Source organism: Sitophilus oryzae, unplaced genomic scaffold, assembly GCF_002938485.1.
Source record: "Sitophilus oryzae breed Bouriz unplaced genomic scaffold, Soryzae_2.0 scaffold_1693_pilon_pilon, whole genome shotgun sequence".
Taxonomy (NCBI): domain Eukaryota; kingdom Metazoa; phylum Arthropoda; class Insecta; order Coleoptera; family Curculionidae; genus Sitophilus; species Sitophilus oryzae.
The window spans coordinates 1,118,993-1,131,784 of record NW_022146383.1 but is presented as its reverse complement, the minus strand read 5'-3'; the positions used below and the strand labels follow the sequence as shown (position 1 = coordinate 1,131,784).

At 30.7% G+C, this 12,792-nt stretch overlaps 1 protein-coding gene and 1 pseudogene across 1 annotated transcript; both read right to left on the bottom strand.

Annotated features, from left to right (window-relative positions):
* Nucleotides 1-3,658, bottom strand: part of LOC115881003 — a 16,715-nt pseudogene extending 13,057 nt beyond the window's left edge.
* Nucleotides 3,659-4,134: 476 nt separating this feature from the next.
* Nucleotides 4,135-10,295, bottom strand: LOC115881041 (putative protein TPRXL). The gene is made up of 3 exons (XM_030898402.1): nucleotides 10,129-10,295; nucleotides 5,163-5,330; nucleotides 4,135-4,872 (listed from the first exon to the last, which is right to left on the bottom strand). Exons 1-3 carry the CDS (start codon nucleotides 10,181-10,183, stop codon nucleotides 4,220-4,222), a joined length of 876 nt encoding a protein of 291 aa, XP_030754262.1. The 5' UTR covers nucleotides 10,184-10,295; the 3' UTR covers nucleotides 4,135-4,219.
* Between the last annotated feature and the right edge of the window lie 2,497 nt (nucleotides 10,296-12,792).

The following is a 12,792-nucleotide window of genomic DNA, read 5'->3' as shown; positions in this document are numbered from 1 at the left end:
TCAGTTACGTATTGCTATAATTACTAGATTTTAAACGGCAATAACTTCTTTAATTTAAATGGAACACCCTGCATATTTTAGGAGAATCAGATGCACAATTTAATTGTCTATCAAATTGTATTATGCCATTTTTACCTATCTCTTCAAGTTTTCGTAGAAAATGCATTTTCTTATAATTTGGACTTCATTTATCATTATACCCATGGAAAATTTTAAATTTAAAAAAAATTAATGCAACAAATGTTCAAAATGTACAGGTGGTGAAAATAATAATATTGCAAGCCCATTTGTTTACAAAAAAAACTATTTAAATCTTTGTAAAAGAGTATATCTACAGGGTGTTTTAAAACAAATGCGAAAAACTTCAGGGGGTGGTTCCTTGTTCAAAATAAAAGGTAGTTTGCTCTATATACGTTGGGTCAAAAGTCAACCATTAGGGAGATATCGCGGTACAAAGATATGGAAAATAAGTTTTTATTTTATAATCTTGAAAACGAAAAGCGATAGACTAATGAAATTTTATGGAAGCATTACTATTATGAAAACACACTTTCTGGTAATTTTCACTTTTTAAAGTGAGTGGAAGGGGTTGAAATAAACCCCTACTTTGTTAACGAAATTTAAAGAAAATCTTATCAAACACATGCAAAAAATTAATTTGGATAGTTTAGTTTGTTTAGAAACTTTTTATCTCTTGTGTTTTTTGATAAAGTCACTGATTTGAAATTAAAAAATAAAATGTAAAAGCATTACATGTCAAGACAAAAACATTTTTAAATAAAGAATCTAGTGGGCTGTCAAACAGTTTTATTTCGTAACAATATCGTTACATTTGCAGTAGAGTAATGTCAAATAAAATAATATTAGAAACATCCTAAAAAGTGACAGCGGCCGACTATGCTTCCTATAAAAAATTACAGCAGTCCACTAGATTCTTGATCTAAAAATATATTTTGTCCTGACATGTACCTAATGCTTTTCACATTTTATTTTTTAATTTCAAATCGGTGAGTTTTATCAACAAAACACAAGAGATAAAAAAGTTTCTAAACAAACTAAACTATCCAAATTAATGTTTGCATGTGTTTGATAAGATTTTTCTTTAAATTTTGTTAACAAGAATGATAGGGGTAGTTTATTTCTACCCCTTCCACTCGTTTTAAAAAAGTGAGAAAATTACCAGAAAGTGTGTTTTCGTAACAGTAATGCTTCCATAAAATTTCATTAATCTATCGCTTTTCGTTTTCAAGATAAAAAATAAGAACATTATTTTTCCGCCATCTTTGTACCGCGATATCTCCCTAAAGGTTGACTTTTGACCCAACGTTTATAAAGCAAACTACCCTTTATTTTGAACAAGGAATCACCCCCTGAAGTTTTTCGCAATTGTTTTGAAACACTCTGTATATCAATTAAATATACCACCATTATTTCCGCTCAAAAATTAGTTAATTACATACTTACCTTGTTTTAATTAATAAAATATTCTAAATAAATGTGGATTTGACTCAGAAATCAATATAATAAGTTATGAAAATGAACGTCTCTGTTGTAATTCATAAAAAAATGAAATAAAAAGTAACACTTTTTACCACACTGTCTAATACACGCATAAAATTATTATTTTTTTAATATTTGGAGCAATTATTATTAATCAACGTAATTGACTGTTTACGTTGATTAATGTAGTTTGAATTCTGGGATTAGTTTTGTTTATTCTTTAATCAAATCATTATATTGACAATATTAGTATCTGTACTCTTTGAAACTTTGTTACATCTTTAAAAATAATCTAAAATGTCAATATTCCATGGGTATAGTGATAAATGAGGTCTAAATTATAAGAAAATGCATTTTCTACGAAAACTTGAAGAGATAGGTAAAGATAGTATAATACAATTTGATAAGACAATAGCTTTAAACGGCAATAACTTCTTTAATTTAAATGGAACACCCTGTATATTTTATGAGAATCGCATGCACAATTTAGATTCTCATAAAATATACAGGGTGTTCCATTTAAATTAAAGAAGTTATTGCCGTTTAAAGCTAGTAATTATTTATATAAATTTTCAGACACTCTGTATAATGTAGTATTTTGTTTATTGTTGCAATACAAGATTTGATCAATAAATAAACTTCAGTTCAATTTAAAAAATACAACTATAATATTTTTTACTGATTTGGGACACTCTGTATCTGGTAAAAATATTTTTAAATTTTAGCTCTAATAGTCCTTCAACGAACACAAAACTTACAATATGTAAAAATCTAATCGTTTAGCTACAATACTCCATGTCGTATGTGGTGAACAACCCTGTATAATAATCAAAAAAATACTTACTGACTCAGTAATAATTGATCCGTCTTTTGATCTCAATCTCCCATAAATATCTTCCCAAACATCATCCTTTTTTTTATCACTATCATCTTCCTCATCTGAATCATTTTCTTCACTATTATCAGCATCCATATCATCACCTTCGCTACCACTGTCTTGAAACTCATCAATTTCCTCCTCATTTTTCACAATTTTCCTTTTTTTACTTGATTCACCTTCTCTATCATCAAAACTTCTCTTTCCTGATTTTTTGTTACCTTGTTCTTCCTCGATATTATCACTATCACTATCAGAAAAATCTGAGTTCCCTAAAAATATTACACAAAAAATACATACACAGTAACTGAATACCATTTAATTATTTACCTTCATCTTGGAATTCACCATCGCTGGACTCATCTTCATTTAATATATCTTCAAACCCATCTTCCTCATCACTATCGCTCTCAGTAGTATCATTTTTTTGTTTATTTTTCTTACTTTTCCCAGATGTTTTGCCTGTCATCAACTCAAAGTCTTCTTCAAACTCGTCATTGACTTCGTTTAGATCTTGTTCAGTTGATGCCATGTCTTTCATATTATTTAAATCTGTTGCTTCAAGAATATCTAAAAAATATATGTATAAAGAATGCTTCATTAAATATTGAAATTATAAAAAAACTACAAGCACAAATAACAAACTAAAAATAGCTACTACCCGAAATCAATAGAAAAATTAAATTAGCATAGCTAGAATCCCAATTACAAAGAGATTATCTAAATATGTGACAGAGGCTACATCATAATTAAAAATGGTTCATAAATTGTAGTATACTTACATGCCAAACCATCAGATACAAAAGATTTCGGTATAGCTTTCGATTTCCTTTTGTTCAATTTGAGTTGTTTCTCCAATTTCCTCAAATTCTGATCCTCTTTTTCATTTTCCTTCAATAACTGGTCTTTTCTTTGTTTGGCCATATCGTCAATAAGCTTCTTATGTTGTTTTTTCTCCTTTTTACGTTCATTGTCAATGATATTATTATTACCTACATTATTCTTTGCGGTTTTTGGCTCAGTTTTAACCGATTTTATATCACTCTTAGTTTTCTCAGTCTTTCTATTTAACTTCTCCTCTTTAACATGCTCATTTGTAACAATTTCACCAGAGTTTAATTTCTTTTTTGAAAAGTACTCGTTTCGTTTTAACTTTTTCGCTTGGCGTTGTTCTTTTCTAGACTCTTTTCTGGTTGGTTTGCGGCTGAAATTGTTTTTCTTTTTAACTTTTAAACCCATTTTTAAACTATAATAAACAATGTGTTAAAATATCAACCACTGAAAATATTACGCTAAATTTGTGAGGTTAGATCAGTTGTCAAATATAGAAATGGGTATAATTTATCGATAACAAGTACGGTTTTAGTGTATCGATATGTTTGTATCGATAAAATACTTGTCCTTTATTTATTTCACTTTTCTTACAACTGGGTACTTGTAAGTCTTACAGAATATTCCCCCGCTTAAATTAAACAAATATTCTATGTAAACAACTGTTTTATTTGTCAATATTTACAGATTTACAGGGTGTTTCTTATATTGACATGCAAATATTTAATTAAAAAATCAATTTTTTATGTATAATATGTATAACAACATCAGAGTTATTCTGAAAAAAGTTTTTCTTAGAAAATTTTACCACCCCTATCTCTAAAGTCAAGATATTTAGGATATACATTCATATGATTTTTTTTGCTTAGGATATGTCTAAGAATCCCCCTTAAATATTAGTATGTCATTAAGGAATACCCTGTATATTTTTTACATCATCAGGAAGGCGTAAAATATCACTTAATTTTATACAAATGTTTGTATAATTAACAGGACAAATAGAAAATGGCTTTAAACAAAGAAATTAAACAGAATTATCGATAGCAGTAGTGAGATAGAGACAGATGTATACACTGCACTGCTACCTTCAGTAGTGCTGGAAGTTCCTGGTGAAGAAGTGGTAGTTAATTCAGGAGTAGTAGTAGGCGGAGGAGGACTAGTAGTAGTTGTAGATGGAGTACTTGTAGTAGTAGAAACTGTAGTTGAAGATTCTGTTACAACAGAAGTACTAGACGATGTGGATGAAGAAGAAATTGTGCTTGTACTACTTGGAGAATTAGTAGAAGTAGACCCAGAACTAGTAGTAGTATCTGTAGGAGTTACAGTAGAACCACTTGATCCAGTGCTAGTAGAACCAGAAGAAGTAGATTGGCTGGTTGAACTAGAAGATGTAGTGCTGGCAGAGATGGAAGTAGTAGATTGGCTAGCAGTTGGAGAACTACTAGGTACTGTACTCGTGCTTGCAACAGTGGTACTTGGTGAGGCATCATCATTAGTAGATGACCCAGTCTCTGAATCTTGCTCATTTGTATCTCTTTTTGATATACTTTTTATTGGAGATTGTACATCGCAGCTCACAACATTGACACTTGTCTTCAATCTTTGGCAGAAATTATTACTGTCATCCACCAGGACACATTGCTTTGTATATTTGACAGTATTACCTGTAAGAGAATACCAGATTGATTTAGAAAATATACCGAAAGTATATATTTGCATCAAAATTTTAAATTATTTTTTCATTAAAATTAAAAAAAAAAATAATTGTAAAAAACATTTCATTTTCAACTCTAACCTTAACTGAGAGAATTTTGAAATAGAAGTTTGAGATTTGATTATTTTTTTTTAAATAAATATCAATCAAATCTCAAACAAAAATCCTGATTATGGAACTTTGATTTTGAAGTTTTAAATTTATTTAACGGACAATAATGTAGAAAACAGTATTTTTTACCATCAATATACTCCAAATTCAAACATCCAAAATTCGGAGCAGCACCAACAATACTATCTTCTGATTTCCTGCCAAAAATATCAGAGTTCTCTGTATTGCACAGAGTATACTCTGTATCTTGACTAAAACAACTCTCTCCTATGCAGCTTTGACATATATCAGCCCCACCTATAAGAATAAACAATCAATTAATATATCTAATTGTATTAATTATAAAATTTTATATCACTTAATAATAACCAATAATCTCTAAGACTATAATCGCAATAATATTGTAATTGTGTATTTTTTTGTGCAGGTAATATCGTAACATTAAAGGATTTGGATTTTATAATGGGTATTGAACGTTGTAAAAAGTATCTTATTTAGTTTTACACTCCTTGATTAACAAAACGTCACAATTGAGGGTTTAAAATGTGTTACATGTATTAACCTTTTTAAACGGTTTTATTTAGCTCGACCCGTACGGTATTTATTTATTTGTTTGTTTATTTGGGTCAAAATTACAAATTGAAATTTAAGTACCTTCCTGTTGTCAGATTGATCTGAAATTTGGTACACACCTTTAGTTCCGATGACAATACAATATAGTAATATCAATAACATTGTAAATCTAAGATGGCCGCCGGTACAAAATGGCGAATTTCATATTTTCCACAACCCCTCAACCATGGGTATCAAAGGAAAGGGGAGCTACACTAGTAGAATACTGTGATTATGACAAAATTTAAAATCCAGATGGACGTCGTTACAAAATGGAGTATTAGGTGAGGGCATGAGTAGTCGTGTCCAAGAACAGTTGTGTGTCCAAGATTGTGTGACGTTAGAAGGACAGATAAAAAAATAGGTGATTAGATGTACCTACGTAGTTAGCGGTAGCTTTACCACCCAAGTTAAGGCAATAGGTTAAAACGCGCTGAGGGACACCACTGTATGGCATTAGGGTGGCTAAAAAATGTAATGTCGCAAGCGTTTTCCCCTCAAGATTGGGCGCCTCTTGTTGTATATTATAGCCTTGCTCCTCTACTGAACCTCTGGGGGGATCGACCTTTTAAAATGTCCATTACTCATTAGAACATGGAAGCAATAAATAAAAAAACAAACAAAAATAAAAAACAGAAACTGCTACACAACGAAAGAAGGCTTGAAAGGCGAAAGAAAGTATAGAACGAAACGATGCAAAAAGAAAGTGAAAATGAAACCTATAGTCTACAGAAACAGAGAACGGTTAGCAACAGAAACACCTGAGCAACATGATGCCGCCGGTTAATAGCTGGCGTGAGAGACAAAGGCAGCTGGGTAGAGTCAGAAACACCTGAAGGCGTCATGAGTCCAGGCTAGCATCACAACGTGATAGACAGAGAGAGAGTTGTTAGCGGCAGAAACACCTGAGCGTCGATGGTCTAGGCTGGCATCACAACGAGAGAGACAAAGAGAGAGTTGTTAGCGTCAGAAACACCCTGAGCGTCATGAGGTCTAGGCTAGCATCAGAACGCGACAGACAGAGAGAGAGTTGTTAGCGTCAGAAACACCTGAGCGTCAGATTGTAATAAATTATCAAGGTAAAAAACCATGTAATAACGATGCACTAAATGAATTAAATAGAATGAAAGGAATATTCGGTAGGCATTTCCGTTAAATACTAAAAACTAGAAAATAAAAAATCGGTAAAAAACTTTTTAAGTTAAACGGTTTTATCTTATGTGCACTGAAAACTAGAAAATAATAATAACAATTAGGTATTTTGAACTTCTAGTTCAGAAATATTTTAGTACTAGGCAGAATAGCTTTTTAGGCATATTAGACTAAAATAAAAACGTGCGGCCCATTAACTATTGCTGTAATACTTTCTTCTATATACTAAGTGTGGATTGCATCGACTTACTATAATCATAACTGGAGATTTTTGACAATCAATAACCAGCCAAACGGCGGCCTTCACCAACGAACGCCGAGCTCATGATCTATCAAAGTATAAAGATATGCTTTGCCATAGGTAGAATTTCAGAGGGGCCCCACGTTTTTATTTTAGTCTAATATGCCTAAAAGCTATTCTGCCTAGTACTAAAATATTTCTGAACTAGAAGTTCAAAATACCTAATTGTTATTATTATTTTCTAGTTTTCAGTGCACATAAGATAAAACCGTTTAACTTAAAAGTTTTTTTACCGATCTTTTATTTATATTATACGAAATAATTAGTAATTTTAAGGTCATTCTTTATTATACTGTCTATTTCCTGTTTAGTAATCATTATTTTTTGGACATGAAAGTACGCGTACAAATAAGTTTTTACCTATCAGTTAAAACGGTCAGATATAGTGATGTAAAATTTCCAGAAATATATTTCCTGAAAAATTTGAAATATGTGGAAATATTGGAAATATATGAAATATTTTAAAAAATAAGAAAACCTGAAATATTTATTTATAAAAGTCATAACAAAACATCGCAAAACACAAAATGAGTTATTCTGCAAATTAAAAAATAAATTAAAGTTAAATTTGTACAAAAAAAATATTTTTGACACACTAGTCGAGCAAGAGGCATATCTTCATCGCTGTCATCAGCATCACACTTAATAACATCTTCTTGCCAGTCTATTTCCTCAAAATCTTCAATAGTATCGGAAATAAAAATTGATCTATTGCCGTTTCCTATTTTCATTGTGGGATACATAGTGTAGCTTAGCGGCTCTATCATTAGTAAGCCTGTTTCTCTTTTTTGAATGAATATGCCTATAAACGCTAAAACTGCGTTCCGTGGCAGCCGAAAATGCTGGCATCATCAAAATTTGTGAAGCTACTTGTGATAATGAAGATGAAGAACACAGTCCTTTCCACCAGGAGACTGGGTTATCAAAACTACCTTTCCATATGAAGTTATTTCCAAATAATCTGCCACTTCTACAACGGTAATCTGCTATTTTATCTATTATTTCTTGCTCCTTTATATTGAGTTTATTTTTTGATATATTAAGTATGCATTCTATGGCAGAAAGAATTTGGGTTTCATCTTTCATCAAGTTTAGAACCTTGTGATTTTGGATTTAGTAGTTCTGCAGCATAATGAATGGGTTTAATAGCAAATTTTTCTCTTTGAATTCGCTGAATCCTCAAACTCGATATATTCACCATATTATATGTTTGTAAAACTGTTCTATAGTAAGTTTAATGTTTATAGGGTTACGAAATATGAAAGATATATTAATAAACATCGGGTTCGAATCCAATTATTCCCAATATTCCCAATATTTCCAATATTTCCGAGACACGTTTGGAAATTTCCAATATTGCCATTTCCATGGAAATATTTCCGTAGAAGGAAATATTTACAACACTAGTCAGATATGATGGATTAAAAACTTTAGCAAAAACCATGAACAGCTTTTATTTATTATACGAGGGTTGTCTTTTTTTGCATATAGAAACATAGTAGGCTCCTGTCAACATATATCAAATGTTAAAATTAACTGTCATCTTTCGTTTTACATCGCTTTGTTTAAAGCTGTACAGGGTGGGCTAAATTGGACGGTTTTAAAGGAAAACATCCTTTTCTATAGAAGATAGACAAAAACTAATATCGGTGTATGGAGCTCAATTTTCATCAAAAACATGATAGTGAAAAGCGCACATCGATATCTGTTTCCGTTTCGGAGTTACGGGGTGTTTATCAAAAATGTGCATATTTCTTTTTGTTTTGGAAATTAGGACACAATTTATTTAAACTAATTTCAAGTCCGGATCTGTTTTTTTTTAATATTTAATATATTCATCGTTACAATATTGATAAGCTTTCAAACTTAACAGTGACGTAGGTTGGATACGGAAAATCGAATGCAATAAAATAATAAATAAAATGTAGGTAATATAAATATAATATAAATAAAATGTAATATAAACAATCAACTCATTTCCCCGGAAGATGGATTTGAAATGGTAGAGCAGTCTAATGGCCAGCGAGGTACCTGGGCCGTCTGATGACGTCAAGTAATTCGACAGGTCCAAATTTTAACAAAAAAGTAAAATCAACACATCTAGGCAGTACAAAATGCATTCGAAAGTATAAGAACATCTAAAAAGCTATAAATAAAATTGAACGAAAAATAAATTTGTGCAATAGGGAGGCTGAAAACCCTTTCGAACATGCAGACTGTGTAAAGCATTAGAAACTAGTTTGTAGAAGTTAATTTATTCATAATAACTACAATTAATATTATGCAAATTATTAGATCGTACACTGAGAATTTCAAATTCACAATAAGAAAAATTAAAAATAATATCTTTAAATTGCTGATCTGGATATTATTTATTTGAATCTTTCAATTGGCTCAATTTTCCTTATTCGATGTTAATTAGCACTGATCAATATTGTTGCGATGAATAAAATCAGATTAAATAATTTAATAAACAGAGTCGAACTTGAAATTTTTTTTAAATTATAATTAAACAAAAAAAAAGTATAAAGTGTGGTATATCGTTGTACTCAGGAGACTGAGTTCTTTCAAAATCTGAAATAAAAAATGCAGGTCCGTATTTAAAAAAATTAACTTGGCCTCTGTATCTCACAAATTATCAGCTAATTTGAAAATCTAAAAATAATATCAGATAGCCCTAACAAAGTGGCTATGAGAATGTGCAATTAGTTTTTCGATTTTCTAAAAACTAACGACAGGAAAAAATAAAATTAGTTTTAAAAAAAAACGTTTTTTCCAAAAAACTCAGCAATCCTTGAAATTTTTAAAACTTTTTCGATGGCATTTTGGTGAACAGCCTAAGACGCAACTTTGCCCCAATTTATCCATCTTCGTTAAATAATAATCTTCAAATAACACTTTAAATTTAACCAAAAATTTTTCCGTTGCGTTTTTTGCTGAGTGTATTTTCAAAACTTATCCAAAATTATTATTCTGAATAAAAAATATTTTATCATTTCTTGGAAAACTAAAATTTTGTTGAAAATTTACCGTATAATGGAACGACCATCAACAAAGCAACCAAAAAAATCCTTTTGCTATCCATAATTGTACGAACTTTTGATCCTGTATTAGACTATTATCACTACGCCAAGACTACGGTTGGCAAAACTCAAGACAGTCAGATGGAAACTGCATTAAACAAACCGCGAAAACCAAGAAGTATGTTTCAGTCGCCCGGTTTATCAAAGATAACAAAAAAGATAAAAAAAATGATTAATTCTTCAACGTGATATAAATGGCGGGGGACGCCCTAAAGTTGCACAAATTATCCCACAATAAAACTTGAGTAAACAAGGAAAAAAAAATAGTATGTAGCTATAGACAAAGCCCTGTGATAATCTGCCTGGATGCCATAAAACTGTTTACAATGGGTGGATATCACAGCTATTTATTTGCTTTTGTGTTGTTTTTGTTGGTTGGATAGTAGAAATAAATTTTGCAATATTTGTACAATAACTAAGTGTGTTGTCTTTGTTGCAAAGTTTTAATTCAAAGTACAGTAGTGTTTCTTGATATGATTTCATCAAAATTCTTTAAAAATCCTGTTGAAAAATTCTTGGAAATAAAAAGAGTAAGGAAGAATTACAGATGTCTCCAAATTGTCTTTACAAGAGGAAAAACTTGTTTAATATTGACATTTCGAGAAAAATCCATTCTTCATAAAAATGTTTGCTTGTTCCAAAGACATTATAAAGATAGACCGAACATCTCATTCATAAATACCCGTTGGTAGTGTATCAAACATTCCAATGTGTCAAACAAGGACAGAAGAGACAGAGAAGTCTAAAATTTCCGACCCCGGCAACTAGGCGCATTTAGGATTGTTCCAGCGCGTATGGCCAGTGGCGTATCGTTTTTTGGAACGAATTTAAAAAGTAAAGTAATTAGTAAAATTTTTACTCCATATTAATATACTACATTAACACTTTTTCGTCAGATGAGTTTTGTTATAATATAATACAATTAATATCCCACATATACTTATGTTGAAACGTTAGTAGTTTTCGAAAATCACTCCAACGTCGATTTTCAATTTAAACTTTCAGTTACTTTTGAATACTTACAGGGTGACTCAGGCTTCCGAAACAGTTCTATATTAGGTTTGTGGTTGGTGACTTTTCTTTCAATTTTTTTTTCAGAATATGGAGGCATTTAAGCACATTTTAGACATTTTTGTAAACATAGGTGGCCGGAACATATTTTCAAACCAAAGTTGTAGATTTGCCATTAAATTTCCATTCCAGAAATACCTAGGGTTGCCACTTGTCCTTTTTTGAATAGGACAGTCCTTTTTTAGAATAACTTGTCCTTTTTTTGAAATAACTTGTCCTTTTGACTTTTTTTGACTTAAAAAGTCATTTTTATTTACGTATTTTCCATGAGAAAATTACCTACAGCAAACAGAAATATTCTTTTCGTCCAAATTTAATTAGGAATGTTATAAAACTTAACTTATAAATAAATTTTTCTTGTTTAGATTAGGCAACATTATTTAGAACTTCCCGTTTAATCTCAAATGATAGTTTAGGTTTTAGTTACCTTTTTTTATCTTAAAAAGAACTTTTCAAAATTAGTACCTAATTAGTAACGATTTAGTTAGTTCGCAATCGATAGCTTCCTGTGAGGTACTGTGTAATAGTTGTTTAATCTTGTATTATTAATAACTTCCTATACCAAAAATCAATATTTAATGAGAAAATTGTGTTTTTTTTGAAAATATAAGACAATATTTGACTTTCGGTCTTCTTCTTGTATTATGATGGCTCTGATACGAGGCAATTGCCTTTTAGTCTCGCAATAGAAGGTTTTTATCATTAAAAGTATAAAATCTGTGTGCTACACTTCATGAACTGTATTAAGCATATGTATTGCGGTTTGAATCACCCTGTATGTTGACAAAAATATTTTGAAAATGTGCGTTACAATGGCCCCCATCTTATGTAAAAAATTGAAATAAAAATCACAAACCAAAAACGTAATAGGAAAAAAGCTTTTTGGAGGCCTGGGTCGCTCTCTATTCTATATAGGTATGTATAAAACTAGTAGCCTAAGAATTATTTACAGTTCGTCCCATTCTAAAAAAGTTAAACACACCGTACAAAAAACTAGGAAGATGTATTTGTACGGTGGTAAAAAATTGTCTAAACAAGGCCGAAGGGGCAGATATAATAAAGCAATAAAATGTAAAAAAGGTCGGGTAAACACCTATGTTTATTTATTGAGCAAAATTCCTTTAGAATATCGTTGACCAAATAGGACGCAATTTTAAGAAAAAAATGTCACTTTCTGGCTTATAATAAAGTTTCAAATGTAACGTTTATATTCAAATTTGTTATGATCTACAACAGTTAGGTAGTAATTGAGACGAATTATAATTCAATTACCGGCTACTACGTTCTTGTTTTAATAGATCAAAATTCAACAAATATAATTAGAAATTATTTTAATTGTGAGAGGCTCCCTTGTGGGACGCCTATGTACGATTACGGCGCGGCGGAAACAATACCTACCTGTGAAAAGACAAATTCGGGTAATTTGAGTTTATTTGTCCACACATTTGACACTTTCGTACCATATTGAAAATTCGCAGATTCAAAAGTACGTTAAACAAAAACAAAAACTACTGAAAAACACTGAAAAGTTCACTTCGGA